Below are 25,083 nucleotides of genomic sequence, written 5' to 3'. Positions count from 1 at the left end.
GAGAGCGAATTCCTAAGCACGCTGCCTAAGGGGAAGCTGAAGCCTAGAGAGCAGAAGGGACTCCTGAGTCAGAGGAGAGGGTGGGTGGGAGAAGAGAGTTGTCAGGGTGTGTTGTTTAAGGTAGACAGATGCTGGCATTCTGAGCAGGGTGGGGTGGGGGTGGGAGTACATGGGGGGAAGCTCTGGGAAAGAGAAGATAGGCAGTGATGGGGTGTGGGTTCCGGAAACAATGACCAGTGCCAGGTGAAGATTTGGTCTCGGAACGTATTGCCAAGCTTTTCCTCCCTTCAGCTGCTCCCCCACACTGTCCTCACCACTGCAAGGACCGAGGACCACTGCTTTGCCACGCCTCCCGCCCTGGCCCGCATTACCCTTCCCTCTGCTCCTCTTTGTCACCCAGGCCCCGCAAAGAAGAGCTGGCACCTTCGCTCGGAGGGCTCCTCATGCCAGAAGAGGCATTCGAGCCGGGAGGTTACCTGAGCTCTCTTTTTAAGCAGCCTCAGCGCATGTGACTGGCCGGCGTCCAGGCAGACATCTGCAGGCCAGACCTCTGGGCGGGGCACCCAGCGCTATTTCTTTCCTACTGGGTTCGCGCACCACTCGCGGGGCGGGCCTTTCTCATCGCCTGTGAGCCCCCAGCTGGCGCCACCGAACTGCCCCGGCCTCAGCCTTTGCCCATTTCCCAACCCGGAAGGTAAAAATAACCCCCCCCCCCCCCCACCTTTTGGCAGCAGTGGGGAGTTGGATGGGGGTGCTGGGACTTCGGTGTAAACACTGAGGGGTGGGGGTTGGGGGGGAGGTGTTGAATAGAGCCCGCTTCTTGGTAGCAGCAGGGGAAGCCTGCCTTGGCTCTGCAGTTAACGGCGACGCTGTGTGGTTTCTCTAATGTGGGCCTCAGTCTCCCACTTCTTTGTTTGGGGAGTGAGTGAGCAGCATTGATTCATATTCCCCGAGGCAGGAGGCGTTGAAGACAATGAGTAGTCAATGGGGGTTGGAGTTGCAAGGGGGCAGGCATAAGAAAAGGGAAGAGGAGAGGAAAGGTGCTGGCAGTGATGCTAGGGGCAGTCACCACAGAAATTCTTTATGACCTCCAACCAGACCCTTGGTCTTCTTTTTTTTTTTTTTGACTCCCAGAGCACCTGCCAAGGGGCCCTCCTGATGCCATGGTTAAGCATTCAGCTGCTAACTGAATTATCTGTGGTTCGAACCCACCAGCCTGCTCCGAGGGAGAGGGATGTGGTGTGGCAGTCTGCTTCCATAAGTATTACAGCTTTGGAAACCCTATGGGGCAGTTCTGCTCTGTCCTATAGGGTCGTTAGGAGTCAGAATGCACTTGACAGCAACGGCTTTGGTTTGGGGTTTGGTACCTACCTGCCATAATGGAGCCCTGGTGGCATAGTGGTTAAGAGCTATGGCTGCTAACCAAAAGGTCAGTTCAAATCCACCAGGCACTCTGTGGAAACTCTATGGGGCACTTCTACTCTGTCCTGTAGGGTCGCTTTGAGTTGGAATCAACTCAACAGCAGTGGGTTTAGGTTTTTGGTTTTACTGACCGTAATAGGTATGACATTGTATTTCAGTTCTCTACCTGTTTGACTTCCCACTAAATTTTGAGCCCCCAGAGAGCAAGTAAGGATGTGTGTCTTATTCATGTTTGAGTTGCCCAGCACAGTGTCTGGCACACAGAAGACACTGGACATTTATTGAGAGAAGGAAAAAACGAGAAAGCAGGCAGAGAAAGGAGGGAGGCTTGGCTTGTGAGCCCCTGCAGAGCCTCAGGTGCAGGGCGTGGGTGGAGATGACCCTGCAGAGGCAGGAGGGTCCTGCAGTGGTTTTCTACCTGGTTTCTGAATTGACAGACTCTAGGCTCTGTGGTCTGGGAACTCAGCTTTGTCCGCTCCTCCAGTCCCAGCCCCCACCCCAGCCGGACTTTCCCAGTAAAGCTGGCGCTCCCCACCTCCCCTCCACAGTCCAGTGGCTCTGGATTTCATCGAATTGAAGGCCCTGAGTCAAGTGAGAACAGAGCAATCACCCTGTCTTGAAATGCAGTCGTCTCCACAGGTTGGGCTTGGATAGGAGTGGTGTGTATGACAAAAAAAAAAAAAAAACAGCTGCCCCTGCAGGAAGCCCATTGAGGAGGCTTGATCGAGGGGAAGCACCTGTGGTCCACCCGCTCATCTCAGTTCCCCAAAGGACTCTTGACACCTCCGTCCCCTCACACAGGCCCCTTGACCTGGACATCTCTGGCATTTCTAAGCAGATAGTGACTTGGATTCCAAGGAGAGGAAAAGGTTCTTGAGGGAGGAGGGTTTTCTGAATGGAGTTGGGGCTTTGTGGGACAGCTGTCAAAAAGCTACAGGAAAAGCTCTTAAGGAAGCAGTTTCTGTGTCCGTCCCATGGGCTCAGCTCTGTCTCTTGGGCTCTGACTGGGCTTGACAGTGGGACAGAAATAAAAAATGTTGATTTAGCAACCAGAGAAAACAGCAATGCAAGCCAGTTAGTTGTTGAGGGAAAGAGGGCAAAGGGAGAGAACGGAGATAGGGAAGACTGGTGTCTGCTTTGTCTCCCCTACTGTGGTTGCTTTGGATAGCTAATTGGGGATTGAACTGGTGTCTGAGGAAGGGACACTTGAACTGAAATCATGTCGGAGGAACCTCAAGAGTCACCCCATATCACCTTCAAGAAACGGAGGGAACTGAGAGCCAAGTAGCTAACAGGTAACACGTCTTCCGCACCTTTCGTCCCTGCCAACCTCTCTCCTCCTCCAGCTCACACCACCAGCCTCGCACTGCACTCAGCACTAGAGTGTTCTGTTCTGAAACCATCTCCCCTTGCCGCCCCGCTCACTTGCAGACCTAGACGTATGAATTTTAAAACCACAACAGAGTGTAGATAACGTGTTGAAGAGTTTTCTCTGAACCTGTTGCCCAGCTTTTGTTACATTCTGAACGTATGGTGGTCGGCAAGGCTCCCAGTCAGCACTCCCTACCCCTGACAAATGTCACTTTTTTGTACACAGTAGTTGCTCCACAAGTCACTGTGCAAAGAATAACTGGACCATCGAAGGCCTGTGTGGACGGGCTGTGCTCGCAGGGCAGAGGTGAGTTTCATTGGTCCAGGGCTCCAACCTAGGAAGGATTACGAATTCTCCGCAGCGGTTCAGACTGAGTGTCCTGGGTTTGCCCCTGTAACAGGAGCTATTCAGCAGACAGATGCAAAGGCAGGCTGGGTGGCCTCTGCAAAATCAGCAGGTCAAATTGTGCCCCAGCTCATGCTACAGAAAGGTCAAGATCGGTCCTCAGCATCAGCAAGGTCTAGCTGCAGTCACTTTGGGTTTCTGCCTCTGAACTAACAAATTCCTTCCTGTGTATTGAAAAGAGATGTCCCTGGGTGGTACCAATGGTTAAGTGCTGGACTTCAAAGGTTGGCGGTTCGAACCTACCCAGAAGCCTGGCAATCTGCTTCCAAAATGTCACAGCCTTGAAAACCCTATGGAGCACAGTTCTAGTCTGAAACACATAGGGTCACTATGAGTCGAAACTGACTCCGTGGCAACCGGTTTGTTTTGGTATGTTGAAAAGCAACAGGCAACACACCTATAGCTCAGATTGCTCTTCTCACAGCCTTTTCTAACCTCTGGTAGTTTTAGCCTTAAATGTCATAAAAGCTATGGGAGTGTCCCTGGCTTGGGGGTGTCACAGGTCATGGGGAAATTTGAACAGCTATATTGAAAGCTGAATATTCTTTTAAACTCTGCCTGGCCTAGAGTTTCTCTAGCAGCAGTTGTTTCCTCCGAGTCGAGGAAGGTTTGCTTCTAGCATCCAGCCAGGGTCTCATAAGGCAGAAAATCTGCTCAAGAATCTAGGGAGCAATCCAGGGGTCACAGAAGGCATTCCCTCAGTTCAGCGTCAGGTTAGCTTCTGTTACCAAGACAATAATGGCTCAGGGCTAAATGAGAAGCAGACTGGAACCAAGCTGCCCAAAGTCCCTGAGCATAGTTTCTTCTTTCTTCCCATTTGCTCAGTTCTCTCAGGTTTAAAACAGTCATCTCACCAACCAAAGCTGGGCCTGAGAAAAACACCCAAACTTCCCAAACAAACTGCTCTCCTTGAAACTGCTCATCAAGCTTCATCCTTAAGGCAAACTCAGGCCCAGGAGGGTAAAATTCATGGGGCCAGGGAGAGGATCTTTCACAAGTACGACTGTGATGGCAGGTTTTGTGTGTCAGCTTGGCTAGGATGTGTTTCCCAGTAGTTTTGCCAAACACTAGACTAGTTGCTGTTCCATAATGTAATGTACTATAATAACTTTCCATAATGCAATCTAATGTAATGTGATCAATCAGTTGAAAGGGGAGTTCCTTTGGATGTGGTTTGCCTTCAGACTATAAATAAATATTTTGGCAGAATTTTTCCCCTTTCTCTCTCTCCGTTTCTCTCGATACCGACGACCTGAGGGTCTTGGTACGAGAGCCTTCAGTTCCTTCAGTTTCCCCTGCAGCTGGCTCCCAGGAACGTAAGCTTGCAAAAGCCTCCAGCCTGCTGCTGACCAATGGACCTGGGGATGCAAATCTGCAGAAGTCTCTGGCCTGCCACCTGACCTACCCATTTTGGACTTTCAGCTCCCACAACTGAATGAGCCAATCCCTTGAAGTAAATCTCTCTCTGTGTCTCACTGGCTTTGTTTCTCTAGGAACCCGAAGACAACCACACAGATGTTTTCCCATTGCCTTTCTCCACCATAGTGCTGGGGCTCACACGCCAGACTGAACAGGAACTCTGAACTAAAAGGCTGTTGGCTGAATCTCTGTAAGGTTGGATAGCATCCCACTCCTTTCCCCTTCCCAGCATCTCCTTTCTTGAGCCCTGTATCACTGCCATCAAGGCCAGGTGAGAGGCTGCACCTGCAGCACAGCCCTATTAATCCATAGCAGCTGGCTCTCACTCACCCTACTGGGAAGACAGTGGAGTATGGCACGCAAGTCCTGCTGGGAATGCCCTCAACTTTGGCTCTGAAACAACCATGAGATGTTGAAAATCTCTCAAAGCAATTCATATTTATTTTTTTAAAAACAAACACGCCAGAATAAAAAGCACTGACTCATCCATGCCTAACTGCACTTTACAGAGGAAGGGTGTCAGCAGATGTCAATGAACAACGATAGAATCCCATGACACCAAAGCATTCAAACTCGACGCGTTTAGAGGCTGACACTTGGAGCTGAAATAACCTCAGGTCAGGATTTGCCAGATTCGGGCCTCTCCGTTCTTTTTAGTCTGTTTCTGTGGTAGCAGAAGAGGTGAGAATCTTTCTAGTCACCAGTGAGGCAGGCTTCTCCTATTAGAGGAAAATTGTTAGAATCCAGCCCTGACTTTGAGGTCAGTGAGCTATATTAAGAATCATATCCTGCCCCTTCAAAGTCTAGACCATGTATTTGTAGCTCTGGCTTAACTCAGGGGTTATGGATCTTAGGGACCAGAGAGCGTTTAGTCCTTACATGGCTGGGTTCACTGTGACTCATACATAAAGCCTTCTCACTAAAATGAGCAGGCGTAATTTGACAGACACTTGGGAAGGGCTACCCCTAATGACATTATGGTTGAAGGCAAGATCCAGAAGTACATTAAGTACTTTAGCTTAGGAAGTACAGGTTGAAGCTGGAAGTGGCACACGTAGAAGTGAGGGTTTTAAAGGTATTGTTTAAAACTAGGAGGCCGATTCCCTGGCAGAGAGCAAGTCTTCTTTGATTTGCCAATCCCTGGCCTTGTCTCTCCTTATTTGTACAGACTCCAGATTTTTCCAGTCTTGGATGTCTGCAGTTGGCTCTCAGTACAGAAAGTTACAGAGCTCTATGGACTGATTATCTCTGTCAAGACCACGAAGAGATGGAGGAAAAATACGTTCTGGCATTTCCACCTCATTCAGAAGGTAAGTACTTCCCCTTAACTCTCAAGGAGAGCCAGCTACAGAGGTAGTAGTCTGGAACTATCACTGCCACACGGGAACATCCGTGTCCATGACATCAAGTAACAGATGCAAAAGACATAATTAAAAATAAATGAGAGAGAGTTTTCCATGATTCACCAAAGTAGTAGGAGTATTCTGTTATTAGTCAGGAAAGCTTAGAACCATTTATCAGCTGCTACCTAAAGTTTAGCATTTAACTTGAGTTATGCCTGGTTAGGAATTAAGCAGAACAGAAAGTGTTTCAACACGACCAGCTGCTACAAATCCAAACTATTTCATAGCTGAAATTTTTATGTAACCTTTTATTTTTTGTTCATACAATGCACCCCATTCTTAGCAGATTAAATGTCATGAAAACTAAAATGTTAATGAGGTTAGCCAGTCAATCTGTCTGCCCCAAACCCCTCAACACACCTAGGCGTAAAGCATGCTAATATAGTCCTAAATTTCCCTGTGAAAATCCAGGCTAGACTTTCTCCTCTTTCACTGAGCTCCTGCGGGGTAGAAGCAGAATTCTTATGTGATAGTGGGGTTATGGGCACATTTTTCTTTTCATTATCATCAGGGTATCTGTCTAATACTGGACCAGAAGAAAGCAGCCTCACATAACCTGATTACCTTTTCCCAAAAAGAGAGCTGAGATTAACTGTGTAGTCAGTTTACACGGAGGGAAACCAGCCTCATTATCTGCCCTTCGTCAATGAGCACCAAAACTTGCTCTTCACAACATCCTGGAGACATGGGCCTGCCCATCTGAAGCTTACATTCTTACATAAGGAGGAATCATGATAGCACATGATCAATAAACAGATCAATGGCAGCGAGGGTAGAAGGCAGCACAGACTCTGAAAAGATGATCAGGTATTAGCTGGGTTAGTCAATTTCCCTATTGAAAGAAATAATGATTTTAGGAATGAAATAAACAAAAATTCCTACCCAACTCTCACTGTGTCAATCATCATTTTGAAAACTCTAGTCCATTTAAAAATCAGTAAGTCAACCAGCTTGACCTGTCTAACTGAAATGACTAAGAGCAAAAATGGCTAAAGAACAACCTAGCAACTATGAATAAGACACCATCTGAATCGCTGCACTAACTCGGATCCAATTCAGTCACTGCTATGGCTGGGCAGAGATCCAAGTGAAAATTTAACAGTGGATGAAAACAGTAGCATAGGGTGACAGCCTCTGAAAACCCTAACTTGTCCCTAAACTTGAAACCTGTCTATAAACTTCCTCACCTCCATCTGCACAACCACCACCATGTTTTAAAGCAGGCTTCTCTCCCGAACCAACCTGAATTGGCCTGCAGAAGACAGACATGCCAACTGGAATGACTCTGCTCTATGTCACTCTCTAGGTTGCCAAATTTAGGCAAAAACACATCTATTCACTTCCCCAGAGCTTTCTAGAACTTGTCTACAGTGTCACGAACTGTCTACATCCTTCTGCTCAGGCCCGTTTCGGTAACCTCACAGTTGATGCAGTATGCAGGAACAGACCGTGCCAACCTCAGCCACAGGCTCATGTCTGACCAAGAGACCTGTTGCTAAAAACACAACAAAGAAATCCAGTGCGTGTCAGATGTTTGGGGTGGGAGTCCTTTTAGTAGTTTGCTCAGAAAGGCAGGTCTTCCACACCGAAACTTGCAAAAACAGCTCGACATCTGCTCTGCATAGATAATGTAGGAGACTGAAACAACTTATCCCACAATTCAGCAGGAGTCAGAGGGACCTAAAGGAGTTGTGAATTACATTGCCTTCTGTAAACCAGGAGTAAAGGAGATAATTGAGGTTTTCAATAGCTCAATTTCTCAGTTACCAAAGTACCAGGATGTCTTTCTCTTCAAAGGGGCCGAGGCCTCAGTTTGGGGTCTTCCTTGCCATCTGGCCCTTGTGCTTGGAGGCTGCAGTCACACCTGAACCCTTCTGATGCTTCTGTAATGAACGTTCATTCCCGTTTTTCACAGCCTGTGCTGTGCAATCAAGAACACTTTTGGATAAAGGAAAAGTTCTTTAGATAATATGTCAATGGCATTTTCCTTCTCTTTTTGTTTATCTGTTGCTCAAAGAGCAACAGAAGAACCTCCTTCCAATCTGTGGAGCTCGCAGAGACTAAATTCGAGAATAAAAATGGGAATGATTCATTCTGAGGACTACGTTTTGGAAAGCAAATGCTCTAAGGCACACGCTTTTAGGACCGAATCTGGGTATAATTTTGTTTAAAGGAAGGAGCCCTGGTGGTGCAGTGGTTAAGCGGTCTGCAGGTCCAGTCCACCAGCCACTCTTTGGAAACCCTGTGGACAGTTCTACTCTGTCCTATAGGGTCACTATGAGTCGAAATGGACTCGACTGCAACAGGTTTTTCTTAAGAAGGTGGGAAAAAAAAAGGCAGCAGTGAGTGAGTTACTGTCTCTTCTCCATCCACCCTTCTAAGACTTCTGGCCAGCAATTTGTTTTACATATTCACAGAAAAAAAAGTGAATGAAGATAAAGGGAAGAAGGGGGGGAGGGAGGAGGAGTGAATAATCACTGGTTTCTGGATTCTCAAATACAGTAGAGCGTTCTTCTTGTAACTGAAGTTTGCTCAGAATCTAGAAGATAGCCTTGGATTTAAATTGGAAGAGGGAAAAATGTGGTCCGTTAAGGTGGCAGGTAGTGATCACATTCATGAGGAAGAGGGTTCATTAAACACATGCTGGTAGGCTGGTGCCTGGAGTACCAGAAAGTTTGGGAGCTGCAACTCTTACACTGACTCTACCTCTGACGTTCTGGGACAGCTGAGGTCAAAGAAGCTCCTTTATCTTCTTTGGAGATGGGAGAGGAGGGATGGGGGAGGAAAGAGGAAGGGGAGGCAAAAGATTAATGTGAAAACCAATTCCATAAAAGGTTATTTGGTAAAGCAGTAAGATGTCTGTAAAATGCTTTGCATGCCCGGGAAGCAAATCAGAGGCAAAATATTAATAATTAAAAACAAAACGAAACACCCTGCATCAGAGAACTGAAGAGGACTGAATCACTGGAAAGCAGTGACACCAGTTCTCCAGGGACCACAGCTTCCTGGTGCCTCCTCAGCCCACAGTCTGCCGTGAGCCCTCTTGCCTAGAATGAGCCCACAGAAGGACCTGCTGGGGCAAGAGGTCTAGCCTCCTTCATCCACAGCTATGTCTTAAACGGCACCTTCAGAACAGATGCTGAGGGAGACTAGAAGTGAGTGGAGGCCAAGATATACTTTTTGGTATACCTACTATCATGAGAGAAATTTAAACCAACAGAGTAATACATAGCTTGAAGTACATCTGACAACAATAACAAAGATACACTGACCTATAAAAAGTCATTTAATGTATATTTCAGGGTGGCCAATACAAGCTGGTTAGGTAATCAGCCCTTGAAGAGTTTTTACAGTCATATAAAAATGTTTTGTCTGTTAAAAAAAGGAAGTCTAGTCTAACAAAACGTATCTACCGATGGGCTTATACTGTTTTTCCCTTCCATTGTAGGTTTGCAAGATAATTAAAAATACACGTATATGCATTTCTGAGCACACAGCTGTCCATTAGCTAATCAGTTTTGGCAATACACTGCACAGAGGTATACCTCCATTGGTTTCTGACATCAGGTTAGCTTTAAGCTTGCTGGCTATTCCAACAACTGGAGGCAGTTTGGAACCCAGTCCCTGGAAAGCGTTTGTGGGATTTACCACCCGTTTCCCTGATACCTTTTCTGTGGTGAGAGGTCTGGGCACAGACTTGCTGATCCAAGGATGTCTTAATGCTTGAGCTGGGGTCAGGCGGGCAGAGGGGTCCCAATGAAGACACCTTTTCAAAAACTCTATAAACAAGTAGTCATCACACCCTTTCAGTGCTGTCACCCAGTCTTTGCTGCCTGGGGGACCCCGCTTTTTACCCCTACGTGAGCGGCCCCCCACAAGCACAACCCTCCCATCGGCCTGAGTGGTCACAGAGCAATAGCGAGGTAGGCCCTTCGAATTAATAAAGTACTTGGCACGTTTGGATTGCTCCAGAAGTTTTGGTGGCGGCATCCCTAGAAGCTCCATCATACAGGCCAACTGGTCTCCTTCATCCTCTCCAGGGAAGAGAGGCTGTCCTGTTAAAAGTTCTGCAAGGATGCAACCAAAACTCCAGATGTCAATGGGCGTGCTGTAGCGGCTTCCTAAGATGATCTCTGGAGCTCTGTAGAACCGAGACTGGATATACGTGTAAAGCTTCTGGTACTCAAAGCAGCTGGACCCAAAGTCAATGACCTTGGTTGCACTGCGCCCGTGGTGTTTCAGGAGAATGTTTTCTGGCTTCAGGTCACAGTGAATGATCTTATTTTTGTGGAGAGCATCCAGGGACTGCAGAATGGACTGGGCAAACTTGCGCACTAACTGGACGCTGAAACCCTGAAACTTGTTTTTTTTAATTAGCTCATAAAGGTCTATGCTCAACAATTCAAAGGCAATGCAAACATGGTTCCGGAATGTGAAACTTTCCAGCATATGGATAACGTTCATGCTACCAGTTTTATCCTGTTTTTTAAGATGCTCCAAAATCCGGATCTCCTCAGCTGCTTGGCGACGGAAGCGTTTCTCACTGCGTACCACCTTCAGGGCCACATATTGCCCAAGCTTGTGATCATAGACCCGGGCTACCTGCCCAAAACTCCCCTTGCCGATAATTTTCAGCACCTCGTACCGATACGCTAGGTGGTCTCGAGGTACATGAATGTAGGCCCCATCTGCATCATCATACCCCCCGTTATTGGGACCACCAACAACCCCATGCCTTTTTTTGGCATTTGGCCCCACAAAGTAAATTTCTGGATAATTGACGATTTCCAGCTTCTCGTAAGCAGTGAGGTGGTGTTTATACTGCTTCAGGGCTTGTTCCGGAGTCAGAGGCACTACTTTAGGAGCTTTGGATGAACTGCTGGACTTCACCATGTTCAAGCTCTCTGAACTTTTGCCCTGAGAAATGGTAGGAGAGCATTTTTCAGAGTCGGTGATGCCAGCTGACTGAAGAGTATCGGGTCTGCTGTGGCCAAAGTCTTGAAACAGCTGCTCCACCTTCATGTCACCTCCATTCAGAAAGCGCTGAGCATGGTCGCTCGTCAGCTGCTCAGTGGTAATCTGAGGAGAAAAATGAAGACAGTATTAAAGCCATTAAAAGACTGGAAGATGAAAGGATCCCCCCTCCCCGCCCCGCATCTGAACAACTATAACAACAAAACAAACAGGTCTGGTCACGTTTATTTTAAGGTCACAATGTTCCCAAAGGGAGATAAGAAAAGCAGGAGTCTCTAAAGCCCTGGGATATATTAATCCTCAGACTCCCAGAATATTCTGGCTACCCCAGCACCCCATATACCCCTTGCTTTGTTCAAGACCCCAAACATGCTAGGTTCCTTCTTACAGTTACGCCTTTGCATTGAGAACCCTTTCACTCCCATTCCCTCAAATCCCCCACTCCTTCCAGGCCCAATCCAAGGCCTCTTCCTTCCACTTAGGGACTATTCCAAGCCCATACTACTTAACCCCATGTTTAACATTTAACTATAGCTCTTAAGAGTCTGTACCACACAATTTGGCACTTGATTACATACTGTCTACATTGCTTATTAATTGTTTCAAGTATCCTCCCAAATCTTAAGGGCATATGACAGGCTTGAAATAATGCATATTCAAGTGTTCTGCAAACTATAACGTACAATTCAGTGGCAGAGGCAGGATGTGAATCCAGGTCTTCTGACTCCCCGTCCAGGGTCCCTCCCACTGGTATATATCAGCACCAGATTCTCCCAGGGCCTGTACTTCTCTCTAGTAAGGCTGACACGCCGACTACAGCCTGGACTCAACGGAGGCCTTGCTATCTACTCCCAGGTCCCATATGAATGATTACAGTCTTCTGGTTTAGTTCTAAGCCAGAGGGAACTCTCGAGATAGATCATCTAAGCCAACTCTTCATGTATCTGCTGAATAGTGGGGAGTTGGGAGAGGGAGGCAGTGAGGAGCGGGGGTGAGTGAGGACCTCAGGCCCCAGGGTGCTTCTTGTAAGACTGTCGCCTCGAGCCAGAGTTTCTTGTGAGCCCACATGATAAAGGCACATCACCCTTGTCTACTCTATTCTGCTAACCTTTCCCGAAACGGTGACCCCACAATAAAGCTCTACTTAGTCCTCTGAATTGAAATAAGATTCCTTGAAGTAATATGTAGGAAAATAAAAGCAAAAACAGCTGAACACTTTTAAAAAATTAATATTAAGAAAAATGTAAGGGGGGTGAGAAGGAAAAAAGGAAAAAAAAAATTAAATCTGTTGTTAAAAAAAGTCTGGGATATTTCAGAGAACATCAGTTTTTCTCAACTGACCCTGAAGACTTGCACCCCGGGTCTGCTTGACAATTTCAGGGTTTACACGATGAGGGAGAAAGAATTCCAGGGGAGCTCCAAGCTGTACTTATAAATCTCTAAGAATGTGATCAAAATCAAAAGGTAACGATCCAAAGTGGCCAAACCTTTAGAAAATAAAGCTTTCATTTAACCTAAGCAAACAGTAATATCTGGCCTATTTAAAAAACCATAAAAACGTAATATAAAAAATGAAAACATAAACAACAGAAAAAGGGTGAAAAAGCTTGAGTGCTGACATACCTCAAACAGTTCCTAACCTAGCTGTGACGCAGCCAGTACAACCGTAGCCATGGTTGGGCATTTAGTTGTAAAATAAAGAGATGAAGTACAGACCAGAGAGAATCTCTGATACCCAGAGAACCATCACTGCTCAAGAAAATAAATGGGCCTGCAAACAAAACCTAAATACTTTGCTATAGCACAAACAAAACCCAACATTTTTCTTAGCAATAATTAGGTCAAATAACTATTCCTGTTTTTAGGGATGAAAAAGTAGAAGCAGGCCATATTCATCCATCCACCCACTCAACATACACGTGAACACTCACTGTTCACTACTTATGTGCTAAAAAAACAGGTATTCTCAAGTAACTACAATCTATTAGAAAATCAACTTGGCTGAACCAGGGAAAGATTTGGTTTTAGATTTACGTAACAGAAATAAATATTTGAATACAACCTCAGCCAGTTTTACTACTTAACTCTAGTGCTTTTATACATTTACTGCTGGAGTCTCTGGACACACCCTAAAGAAAGATGAAGTCCAAAGGCCCGGCTGCCGTCCTGTCTGTAGTACTTCAAAGCTGTGAGGTCCCTGGGCAGGTTACTTGACCTTTCCTAGTCTCCATTTCTTTATCTGTAAAATGTGGATGACTAGCAAAATGTGTGAATTAAATTATAGTTAATAAGACATATGAAAGACCCTTAGAAATGATGACATTGTAAAAACACTGGTCACAATTCGGAAAGATTCTCAGTATCTTAAGGTTTAAGTGCTTACACACCCTCCACAGGCATCTGGCACTACCCATGCCTTCTGCTTGGCGAAGGCCTCCACTATAGGGTTTCCCTTCAGGTGCACGGACACTCCTCGCCCACTCTCCCCCACAAAAAGCCTACTTTGAACTAGCTATACAATTGAAGGTGTTACCTCTCCAGGGTTATTTGAACTTTAACAGAAGATCAATGCCTTAACCCAAAGGAATGACTCTAGGAACTTCAGTCATCAATGACAAGCTGGTAGGAAAGGTATCTGAGGCCCAGGGTCCGTCCCTGGGTGTTTCACCTACTCTGCCTACGTGTAAGGCTGTGCTGGCTCTGGAGGTCTTCATTTCTGTTTGTGATAAAGAGAGGATCTCAGGTACAGAACATTAATAAGAACAAATACGTTACAGAAATTTAATTTCCACAGAATTACTACAGTAAGACTAAGGATACCATTTGGATTTTTTGACTCATGGTTTTCCCTTAGAGTTGGCCTAAATCTCTTTTCCTGCAAGTTAATTCTTACTTTGCCCTTTGGAACCACAAGTGTCCGAATTTCATGCGAGAGCCCTTCAAGTACCTCAAAGGGACCACAGTACTCCCTACCCCACCATTCTTTTCTGGGTTCGTCATCCCCATTGCATCTTCCTCACCTCACATGACCTGTGCTCAGGACCTCTTGTGATCCTGCTCACATTCTCAACGTAAAAAAAAAAAATTTTTTTTTTTTTTTTGTGGGGGAGCTGCACTTAATTTATATCTCTTCTCAAGTGTGGCTCCCAGAACAGAACACAATAACACTTTAGGTCTAGTCCACTATGTATTATCAATGTTTGACTCTCCAGTGTTTCTAGAGAATTCCAGGAAGGAATTTTTCCAAACGGGAAGGAATTTTCTCCTTAGCTTTCTTTCCTGTAAATAACTCAAATAGTGGCCTAAATCAATTACGTATCAAGTCTGCTGTGCTATAAATAAAACCTTCCTTCCATTGTTCTAGAATCTACAATGTTCACATGTTAAAGTAAAATCGTTATAAAACACTATATATTTCTAGTCTAGGATTAAAAATCACAATAACCATACAATCAGTGTATTTGCTAACTATGTATTTATTTCCAGAGAGACAGCTAATGCCAGGTTTATCATGTTTTTTTCCTTAAGAATGTTTCACGTACACTGTTAATGAAGTTGGTGGGCTTATGACATTTCAATAGAATATTCTATTGCTTTAATCAAGCAATAGAATATTCTATTAAAAAAATTTTTTTAATCAGTAATTTTATTTTTAATTTTATTATTATCTGAAATAATAGTGTCAAGCCTTAAAGATTTTTTTTAAAAACTTATTTTGTTGTTATTGAGAATATACACAGCAAAACATACACCAATTCAACAGTTTCTACATGTACAATTCAGTGACACTGACTACATTCCTCAAGCTGTGCGACCACTCTCACCCTCCTTTTCTGTGTTATCCCCCCCCAGCCCATTAACATAAACACACTGCCCCCTAAGGTTCCTGTCTAATCTTCTGAGTTGCTGTTGTCTAAGTCTTAAAGATCTCGATGAGAATTTCAGAAAAGGAATATCCTTCTCATCTAGATATAGAACCCCACTCTGTCTCCTAACCTGACTCTAAATCCCTGCAACACAAAGCTTAACCCAATAAAGGCCCAAGGACAGATGGATTTATAGTTTACAATGAGGGTGCAGAATATCTTGGATACACGATGAAGCTAAAAGACTCTGAAAAGAGCACCAGGCTCTCGGGATGGAGTCATGGCATAATGAGCTATAAGCCTCACCAAAAGATTAAAAAGCCTTTTTTCAACAAAGTTTGCAAAGATACAATTGGGTTAGAATGGGAAGTCTTGTGTTTCCTAAAAACTGAATCGAATGATTCTGAAACATACAATTTAATTGACCTGCTGGAAGGTGATTAACATCTGCCAACTTTGAACTAAGTTAAAATGAACTTTAAGTCAGATGTTAATAAATCAACTGCAAAGCATTCCCTGTAGAAACCTTCTGACTGGCAGCAAATAGCCAAGAAATCTGAAGGTCAACAGGGTGGTACGCGGTTCTGGAGAACTGACGGGTTTTACAGAGCGAAGAATAAGAATGGAAACGAAGCTCTACTGCACTCCAGAAAAGAGATCAAAAACAGGCGGCCAGCCTTCCAAATATTTTTTAGCCAATACCTTGAAGGTAAGTGAAAAGTTTGATTTTAATATCAAAAACTGACTAAAACTTGCAAGTAAATTTTTCCATATAGAAACAAAATGTGAAGGAGAAGTATCACACGTTATTCAGTTTCCTCATTAGATGATATATGCAGCAAGCTGTAAAGTCACAGGATAGCTTTTTCATGTCATGGCACTTGTCCAAGCCCTGCTCTTCCCAACTATGCTATATGCATGCTGACCAAATGTGAATTAATTTTATTCTTATCTGAAGTAAAACAGTGTCAAAAACTAAGTGTCTGCAATTCCCAAGATGATTAAATGCGTCAAAAACCTAACTGTACTGTTCAAATTTTATTTATGATCTATAAAATGGCTCTCTTTAGCAGCTAGTAAGCCGGGACTGCATTTCTATCTTGCAGGAAATAAATCTGCAAATCTGTGAATTCAGGGGTATTTGCCATCCTTTGTTTTTGTTAAAAGGAACCTTTGTGATGCTCTGTGTCTATCATCCTACTCCTCACTTATCGATTACCTCATTAACCAACATTTTGCATTTACGACAACAGTAAAAAATCTACTATCTATCTTGTCCATTAACAACGTACGTCTGGCAATAACAAATGCCGAGGTGTGAGGTGAGAGTAAAGCTGGCTGTGATGGTTAAGGTTTTGTGCCACCTTGGCTGGGCCGTGATTCTCAGAGGTTTGGCAATTATGTAATGATGTAGTCATCATCCATTTTGTGATCTAATGTGGTCATCCTCCGTTTTCACATAGCACCAATTTTTGCTTAACGACTCGGTCTTTGGAACCTAACCATGTTGATAAGTGAGAAGTGGATGTTTAAAAATAAGAGTCCGTGAATGACTCAAATGGTTAACTGCTTGACTGCTAAACAAAAGGGTGGCGGTTCAAACCCGTTCAGAGGCACCTCAGAAGACAGGCCTGGCAATCTGCTTCCAAAAGCCTCACAGCCTTGAAAACCCTATGGAGAAGTTCTACTCTGCAAACACGGGGTCACCATGAGTCATAACCAACTTGATGGCAACTAACAACAATAACACATAAAAGCAGCATATTTTTTTTTCCTATTATCACATATTTTATCCCAGTGATTGAGCGGAAAAGAGCAGCTCCAAATCAAAATCATTTTGAAAAGTTTAACTTCGACCACAGATATTGTTACTCTAAAATCGGGAGAAATGAAAAGGAAACAAGTTCTAGGTCACCAGTGACAGGTAACTGTCTCTTGAGCATTAAGTAGTACTTCCTCCTTCCTAAAGCAATGAGAGTGCAAAGAACTGTTTCATCTACTTACATTGAGTCTTCTGGGTAGAGGTGGTTCGGAAGGATTGCAGAGTACATTTGAACAGGGTGGGCACTTGGTTTCATCTATCATCATGAAGGTATCGTAGACACCATCCCCCAATCTAGTTGAAAGGATTACAGATAAAATCTGTCAGTAACTGAAGAATATAAATTTGTACTTCCAAAGCATCACTTGTCTTAACTGCTTCACATCTGCTACAAAGAACAACTAATACAAATAAACGTCTATACTGCATTTTGGCACTGAATACAAACAAATGGGGTATTTGGCAGAGTAATAAAGGAAGTCCAACTTGTGTGTGTTCTAAAGAAAGAATAACATCTCTAGGTTTATATTTTAAAATAGTTAAAATTGAGTCATACTTTCTGTATGCTGTTAAACTACACCAGTTGCTGTGGGGTTGATCCCAACTCATAGCGACCTACAAGACTGAACAGAACTGCCCCACAGGATTTCCAAAACTGTAAATCTTTACAGAAGCAGACTGCCACATCTTTCTCCGATGGAGCAGCCAGTACGTTCGACCCCAAACTTTTGGTTAGCAGTCAAGCACTTAACCACCAGCCCCTTGTTAAACTATACCCACCACTGCTGTGGAGTCAATTTTGACTCATAGTGACCCTGTAAGACAAAGTAGAACTGTCTCATAGGGTTTCCAAGGCTGTAAATCTTTATGGAAGCAGACTGCCACATCTTTCTCCTGCAGAGCAGCTGGAGAGTTCAAACTGCTGACCTTTTGGTTAGCAGCTGAGCGTTTTAAACAGTGTGTGCCACCAGGGCTCTTACTGTCATACTCATAGCGATCCTATTGGACAGAGCAGAACTGCCCCATAGGTTTTCCAAGGAGTGGCTGGTAGATTTGAACTGCCCACCTCTTGATTAGCAGCCTTAGCTCTTAACCACTACACTGTATACCTGTTGCCGTCCAGTCAATGCCGACTCATAGCGACCCTATAGGACACAGTAGAACTGCCCCATAGAGTTTCCAAGGAGCGCCTGGCAGATTTGAACTGCTGACCTTTAGGTTAGCAGCCGTAGCACCTAACCACTATGCCACCAGGGTTTCCACCACTACGCTACATACTGTTAAACTATAGGGACTATCAAAAGGATCTAATTTAACTTAACTACGACTGCTACCCAAAAGGTCAGCGGTTCGTATCCGCCAGGCGCTCCTTGGAAACTCTATCGGGCAGTTCTACTCCGTCCTATAGGGTTGCTATGAGTTGGAATCAACTCGACGGCAGTGGGTTTGTTTTTTGTTTTTTTTGCCTTAAAAATAAAAGCTAGCTTGAATCTGGAGCCTAAAAACTAACCAGAGACTTGGATTCCGGTATCAGCTCTATCATCGGCCACACCACCTTCCCCTCCGAGCCTGTTCCTTCCCACATGTTAAACGGGAAGAATAGTTCAGCCTACACACTTCTGGGTCTTACAGGCAAGAAATAAAAGGCCTTTTGAGGGCTGTCATCTATTTATTTACTTACTTGTATCTATGTAACTTGTAGAAAAACACACTGAACACTAAAGCAAATACATAAAGGATTCTCTAGGTTACAAAACTGCACTGAATTTCACTTCTTTCCCCACTTCATTCTCTGGTGGGTGGTGGAGACAAAACGCTAAATGATTAAGGATCATTTCTCTGTTCTTTAACACTGTGCCTTCGCCACTGCAAGGGAACACAAAAGACAGAGAGAGGATTTACTTAATCCACAAAACGGCCCTGAATAATGTATTTCATCTGCCACCAAGAATATGGCTTTCCCAGTTATACACATCAGCATCTCACTGTATCATTTTACATGATATACTATGAACAACGGCGACTATGTTGCAGAATTTTTTTTAATGTCTTTTAAAATATCCTGGAATATGTTAGTCGCCCTTAAAAACTGTTTTGTAAAATCAGTTCTAGAGTTTTCCTGATTAATGTATTATAGGAATACAAAGGGGGAAAAAAAAAAGCCACTACAAATATTTTTGGACTGTTCTCTTTTTTGAAACATGCTCCCATTCTGACACATCTTTCTGTCTTTAACAGGGAACTGCTTCACCGTCAAGAACCAGAGAGTCTGGATGTGACGCACCTTTGCCGAGAGCATGAATAAAACAAAACAAACTGGGACAGGCGTTTACAGAGAAAAAGAGGGGACCAACGACCTGCATAATTTCCTACTGACCGACTGCTGGAGGAAATCCACCAAAGGAAGTCTCCAGGTGAAGGGGGACGGGGTCTCTTCGCTCCAGTCAATGTAAAACAGTGCAAGACAGGGCAGCCCTCAAAATAGGATCTGCAGGAGCCCAAACTCGGCACAGCTGCTTACCTGCTTATCTGAAGCCGGACCGCACCCCTCACAGCAAAGCCCAAGAAGAGTCCGGCCCTCGGTTATCTGCTCTGAGCAACAGGGCTTCTTCCAAAGATACTGCTCCCTGGCTGCCCCGCACCAAAAAACCCGCTGCCGTCCAGTCGACTCCGAGTCTGGCTGCCCCAGTTGGCTTCAAAAACCCACAAAAAGTACCAGCTTTTCGGAACCCCAGATCTAGAGCTGTAGAGATAATCCCGGGGTGGAAATTCTTCCCCTAACCCCGCTCTAGCCCCCTCCCCCTCTGACGATGGCCTGGGGGTGCGGGGCTCCTGGAGGAAAGTGGGGCGATCCCGGGAAGAGGGTCAGGCCCCCTCCCTCGCCCCTCCTGGGGGGTCGCTCAGCCGCCAGCCTCCAGCCCCGGCCTCGCTGCCCGGCCTCGCCCGCCCGCGCCAGCCGCTCACGCCGGCGCCCCCAGCCCGCTGCCTCGCGGCGCCGTTACCTCCGCTGCTGGGGCGCGAGCCCGGCCCCGGGCGGCCCCGCATCCTTCCGCCCCGGCCCGCGAGCCGTGCCTCCCATCGGCAAGCTCGAGACCCCCACGGGCGAGGGCCGGCGGTTGGCGGCTCCGGCGGGGCGCGTCCACCTGCGCGGGAAGGGCTGCCTCCCGGGCGGCGGCGCTCCCCCGCGGCTTCCCGGACGGACGCAGCAGCTCCGCGCGCCTCCAGCGCCGACTGCCCGGGCGGGGAGGGGAGGCTGGGCGGCGGGGACGCAGGGGAGGAGGCGGCTGGCTGCCTGGCAACCGCGGCACGCCCGGGAAACGCCCCTGCGCAGCGACGCCGCGACGCACCGGGGCGGGGCCCGAGGCCTCGGCCCACCGCGCGGGCGCTTGGGGTTGGGGGCCGAGCCCGAGGCCTGCGCGGCCGGGGTGTGCTGGGGGTGCTGGGGCGCGGGGGCGCGGCTCGGGGAGGGTTTGCGAAAGTAGCTGTCAGCCCCCGATTTCCACCTCGAAAGACCTCACAGTGTGTTTTCTCTTACGTAGCACGTTGCAGGCTGGAGTTCTAAAACCTCCCTGGAGTATATGGATTTTTTTCAACCTACTGCGGGGGCACCCCTCCAGAAGATGAAGAGTTATATAAGAAAGCAATAAAAATAAACCCATTTATGGACACTGTACTAGGGCTTGCGAACAAGGACTTATTTAATCTCGGCAACCCTACTACGTGACATCCCTATTTTAAGATCAGAAAACAGGCTCCAAGAGATTTAACTTGGATCCAGAATTTAATCTGGGGTTTGTCTGATTCCTGCAACGAGATGCCACGAATGGAAGGACTCAAAGAACCTTCGAGGTCTCCTTCCAACTTCTCATTTTACGGATGCGGAAACTGCGGCCCAGAGGAGAGTGCTTGCTCGTGCTCATATGGCGAGGCCTGAGCTCCCTCTTCCTGCAACACCAGGCCCCTTGGAAGGAGCTTTCTGTTGCGCTTTTTCCTTGGAGTTTTTCCTCCCTTTTTTGAAAAGTGAAGAGAAACACCCCGGTAACACCAACGGTAAGCGAATTTCGCTAGTTTGCACGAAAGCAAGCGAGAGGGAGGCTAAAACTAGAAAAACACAAGTGTTTTCTTAAGCGAGGCACTCAAGCAGATTTTCTCACACCCTCTGCTTGAGGACTAAAAACATTCTCAAAATGCTGAACACGGGCGCCACCTGGTGGAGTCAGTGTACTCATAGTCACAAATCAGTACTGTGGCATAGTCCCAAGTTACCTTTTCACGTGACTACAAGTTATATCCCCTGTTCTTATGCCACCGGGTTAAAATGTCCCTAAATATTCTATTGCTCTTTACTTTTCTAAGTTAAGAATCTGACCATTTCGGGAGCTTTATCCTTCACGATCAATGTTGTTTTAGTCTCTCTATGGTATAAAGGGAAACCCTGGTGGCGTAGTGGTTAAGTGCTACAACCGCTAACCGAGAGGTGGGCAGTTCAACTCCGCCAGGCGCTCCTTGGAAACTCTATGGGGCAGTTCTACTCTGTCCTATAGGGTCGCTATGAGTCGGAATTGACTTGACGCCAGTGAGCGAGTAATGGTATAAATATAAAAGAAATGATTTTCTTCCATATGATATCTTAAAATTTTCTAATTTTATGAATAAGCTTTTTGTTTTTTTTTTTTTTTTTTATAGAAGCTATGAGTCGGAATCGACTTGACAGCACTGGGTTTTTTATAGAAGCTTTTACTTGAAGGAGTCCCATGGCAACAAAAGGTTTGAATTAGATTGTTGCTGACGTCCCTTCCAGCTCTAAGATTGCATAATTCTGTTAACTAATCCCCGTTCTTAGTACTGATGTGGCCACCTCAGACCACTTTCCTGTCCCACCACCCTGACGGAACTTGGCACACGCTTCCTTCCCTCATTCTGAATCACCGCTCTGAGAGGACTGCACCTCGGTCTGTTTAAAGCACATCTCCAAGAGCCAACCTGCAGCATTCCTGCTCCCCTTCCTGCCCCTGAGGTGGGAAACACAGAGGACTCCTCTGTCCTTAGCCTGTTGTTCCCATGGTCCAGGGAGCGAGAAATCTCTGACCTTAGCCATCCAAGTACTTGCCTATGCTTCTTCAAAGAGCCCCTGTTTCAAAACAGTTGGGTGGTTTAAGCCCCAATAAGGGGTATAGCAATAGCCTCCCAGCCCCGCTGGCTGCTGCCCTGTGCCTGCCAGCCCTTGAGCAGTTTCCACACCATTCATGCTCTTTCTTCCCCTCCAAAGCCCCACTTAAGAGCAGTTCAAAATTGTCATTATCTTTCTCCATCCAGTGTCCCAGATTTACCCACCATAGATTAGCCAAAAATTCACAGGGGACCTTGTCTGCCCTTTGAGGCCAGTTCTAATATGTCTGCAAAATAAGGAACCTGTAACAAACAAACAAACAAAAAATAGAACTGTTCCAGGATCTTAAAAAACCATGGAAACATCAGAAAGTGATCATAGCAGCTTCAAAGGCTCAGATTATGAAAATACCTGTGGCCACATTCATCTGGAAATTTGGGATGAAACAGTTATTGGTGGGTTAGGGTAAGTTTTAAATTGTTTCATTGCTATAAATTCTTCTTTACAGCAGGCGAGCCATGATGGAATGCGTTTTTAAAAAAATCATTTGGAGAAAACTCATGAAACTCACCCTTTTCCCCAAGCTATATTGACCTCAGATTCACCGGAGCTTCAGAAACCTGGACCTGCTATTTCATCAGAGACACAGAAATCTAGCTCAGTCGTGTCACTGAAACACTAAGACCACGATTTATTTTTTTGGAGCCTCAGAAAAATCTCTTTTGAACCTCAAGCACTTCTTGTTCTTACTCCTCCTGAGCTTTAAAAGAAGCCTCTGTTAATGCCTCTGAATCTCGAAAATACAAGCAAAACAAATAGAAGCTCTGCCCTGGGCCTCCTCCAATATTATACACATGAAGCTCTATGTCTCCTGAGCCCTGAAGTTTGCCTTTATTAATTCCAAATCCCAGAAACATTTTTCTTTTCCCATCATCCTGAGTCAGCACGATCAGTTCCAGCTACAGCAGGAGCCATTTGAAACTATATTTCTGAAGTCTTAAAACCTTACCTAAAAAAATTACTGTTATGGATTGAATTGTGTCCCGCAAAAATATGTGTTGTAAATTCCAATCTCTATGCCTTTGGTTATACTTCCCTTTGGGAATGGTTTATGTTTTTATGTTAATGAGGCAGGATTAGTGTAGGGTGTATCTTGAGTCAATCCCTTTTGAAATATAAAGAGATTCAATAAGCAAGCTAGTAAGGAGAGATGAGGTAAGATAGATACCAAGACACATGGAGACCTCCAAGGAACCAGGAAACAGAAGCTGAAGAGACAAGGACCTTCACCCAGAGCTGACAAAAGGAAAGCCTTCCCTTGGAGCTGGTGCCCTGAGTTCAGACTTAGCTTCCTAAACTGTGAGAAAATAAATTTCTGTTTGTTAAAGCCATCCACTTGCAGTATTTCTATTCTAGCAGCCCAGACAACTAAGACAATTACCATTTATTGATTGTTTACTGTGTGCCAGGCACCATCTGAGATGTTTTACATATTTTTCTTTTTTAAAACTCACAACAGTCCTGTGAGATAGGTATTATTCCCATCGTATACTTCAGAGAACGGTCTCAGAAATTAATGACATCGCATGGTCACCCAGCTGGTAAAGGGTGAACTAGAATTCAAATCCTGGTTTGTTTGATTCTAAAGCCCAGTTCCTTGCATTCCTGTATATGGCTTGTATTCTCTGAGCCTAGCAGGAGAGCCCAGGCTACATCCTTGGATCCTTTGAATTCTGTGGCGCACAGTTCCCCATGATCTAAGATTCCTAAATGTGGCAGACAGAATAATGACTCCCCAAAGATGTCCACATCACAACCTCTGGAACCTGTGAATATGTCAATTTACATGGCAAAAGGGACTTTGTGGTTGTGATTAAGTGAAGGCTCTTGAGATGGGGAAATTTTTTTTTTTTTTTTATTGGGGTGGCCCAGTGTAATCAGAAGGGTCCTTACATGATGGAAGAAAGAGGCAGAAGAGTCAGAGAAGATTCAACTATGGGAACAGAGGTAGAGAGAGAGAGAGATTTGAAGATGCTATGTTGTTGGTCTTGAAGATGAAGAAAGGGGCTACAAGCCAAGGAATAAGAGCAACCTCTAGAAGCTAGAAAAGGCAAGAAAACAAATTCTCCCTTGAGTTTCCAGAAGCAATGCAGCCCTGCTGACATCTTAATTTTAGGACTTCTGACCTCCACAACTGTAAGATAACAAAGTTGTGTTGTTTTAAGCCAATATATTTGTGGTAATTCGTTACACTAAAGTTCAGGAACCTTGGGTACTGTTATAGAATGAATTGTGTCCCCTCAAAATATGCGCTGTACCCAATCAAAAAATGGTCAAAGAACTTGAATAACCATTTCACCAAAGAGGATTTTCAAATGGCCACGAAACACATCATTAGCCATCAGACAGATGTAAATCAAAACCACAGTGAGATACTGTTTCACTCCCACTAGGATGACTAAGATAAAACAACAACATAAATAACAAATCAAAAAGAAAATAACAAATGTTGGTGAAGATGGGGGAGATGGGAACCCTTAGCTGATGCTGCTTATTATGTACAACCAAATACCTCATGGGATTTGGTTCCTTGGTTTGGAGGTTTAGGGTCATGGTTTCCTGAGACATCCCAGTTAATTGGCTCAATAACGTGTTTAGTGCTTCTGTTCTACCTCCTAGTTTGTTGTGTAGTGCCTGGGGTCTTAAAAGCTTGCAAGCAGCCCTTCAAGCCACGACAATTGGTCTCTATTCACCCGGAGCAACAGAGAAGAAGGAGAGTCAGGAGTAGAAGGAGGAAATAGGATCTGTGGCCAATTGCCTCCACGAACAACTGCCTCCTTTGCCATGAGACGAGAAGAACTGGATGGTACTCTGTTACCATTACTGAACATTTTGATCAAAGATTCTATAGCAGAATCCGAATCAAGATGCAGAACAGACTTTAAAATTCTCATAGAATCCAGACTTTCTGGAGCCATGGAGGCTGGACGAACCCGTGAAAATACTGCCCTGAAATAATCTGTAAACCTTAAACCAAAAATATTTCTCTGAAGTCTTCTTAAAACCAAATAATAGCTTATCTAGAAAAAATTTCTGCTCTTTTAAGAACTATCTATATGGGATAAAATTGACAACAAGCAACTGAAAAGATTAGATAAGAACCTTAGGGGGCAATGAGTTTATGTTACTGGGGGAGGAACAACTCAGGAAAGGAGGGTGAGAATGATTGCACAACTCAACGAACGTAAACCATGTTGCTGAACTGTACATGCAGAAACTGTTGTATTGGT

At 45.2% G+C, this 25,083-nt stretch overlaps 1 protein-coding gene and 1 long non-coding RNA gene across 10 annotated transcripts; one reads left to right on the top strand and one right to left on the bottom strand.

The window, feature by feature from the left end:
- Window positions 1–451: 451 nt before the first annotated feature.
- Window positions 452–23,333, top strand: LOC126061484 (uncharacterized). 4 transcript variants are annotated; one of them, XR_007513810.1, is made up of 7 exons: window positions 2,597–2,717; window positions 3,020–3,100; window positions 4,693–4,813; window positions 5,128–5,928; window positions 18,922–19,097; window positions 20,223–20,733; window positions 22,302–23,333. It is a non-coding gene; the product is annotated as an uncharacterized LOC126061484 (long non-coding RNA). The 4 variants fall into 4 exon arrangements; XR_007513811.1 differs by having other exon boundaries at window positions 3,020–4,813; window positions 5,128–5,235; window positions 5,787–5,928; XR_007513812.1 differs by lacking the exon at window positions 2,597–2,717 and adding an exon at window positions 452–694 and having other exon boundaries at window positions 3,020–4,813.
- On the bottom strand, window positions 6,904–19,915 carry DYRK3 (dual specificity tyrosine phosphorylation regulated kinase 3). Of its 6 annotated transcripts, none has more exons than XM_049858040.1 (4): window positions 19,686–19,776; window positions 18,365–19,376; window positions 16,866–16,977; window positions 6,904–11,100 (listed from the first exon to the last, which is right to left on the bottom strand). In XM_049858040.1, exons 3-4 carry the CDS (start codon window positions 16,947–16,949, stop codon window positions 9,526–9,528), a joined length of 1,659 nt encoding a protein of 552 aa, XP_049713997.1. In that variant the 5' UTR covers window positions 16,950–16,977; window positions 18,365–19,376; window positions 19,686–19,776; the 3' UTR covers window positions 6,904–9,525. The 6 variants fall into 6 exon arrangements, with proteins under 6 accessions (XP_049713997.1, XP_049713998.1, XP_049713995.1 ...); XM_049858041.1 differs by having other exon boundaries at window positions 18,365–18,549; window positions 19,686–19,764; XM_049858038.1 differs by having other exon boundaries at window positions 18,365–19,426; window positions 19,686–19,758.
- Window positions 23,334–25,083: the final 1,750 nt, after the last annotated feature.

Source organism: Elephas maximus, chromosome 18, assembly GCF_024166365.1.
Source record: "Elephas maximus indicus isolate mEleMax1 chromosome 18, mEleMax1 primary haplotype, whole genome shotgun sequence".
Classification (NCBI taxonomy): Eukaryota; Metazoa; Chordata; class Mammalia; order Proboscidea; family Elephantidae; genus Elephas; species Elephas maximus.
The sequence above is the reverse complement of the archived record's forward strand: the minus strand, read 5'-3'. Positions and strand labels throughout refer to the sequence as shown.

Coding starts and splice junctions, on each gene's coding strand:
- DYRK3 (XM_049858036.1), bottom strand. CDS start 19,762: ATGGGAGGCACGGCTCGCGGGCCGGGGCGGAAGGATGCGGGGCCGCCC. Junction 16,978..19,685: donor CTCGCGCCCCAGCAGCGGAG/GTAACGGCGCCG, acceptor CCTTTCAACTAG/ATTGGGGGATGGTGTCTACG. Junction 11,101..16,865: donor CTCTACCCAGAAGACTCAAT/GTAAGTAGATGA, acceptor TTTTCTCCTCAG/ATTACCACTGAGCAGCTGAC.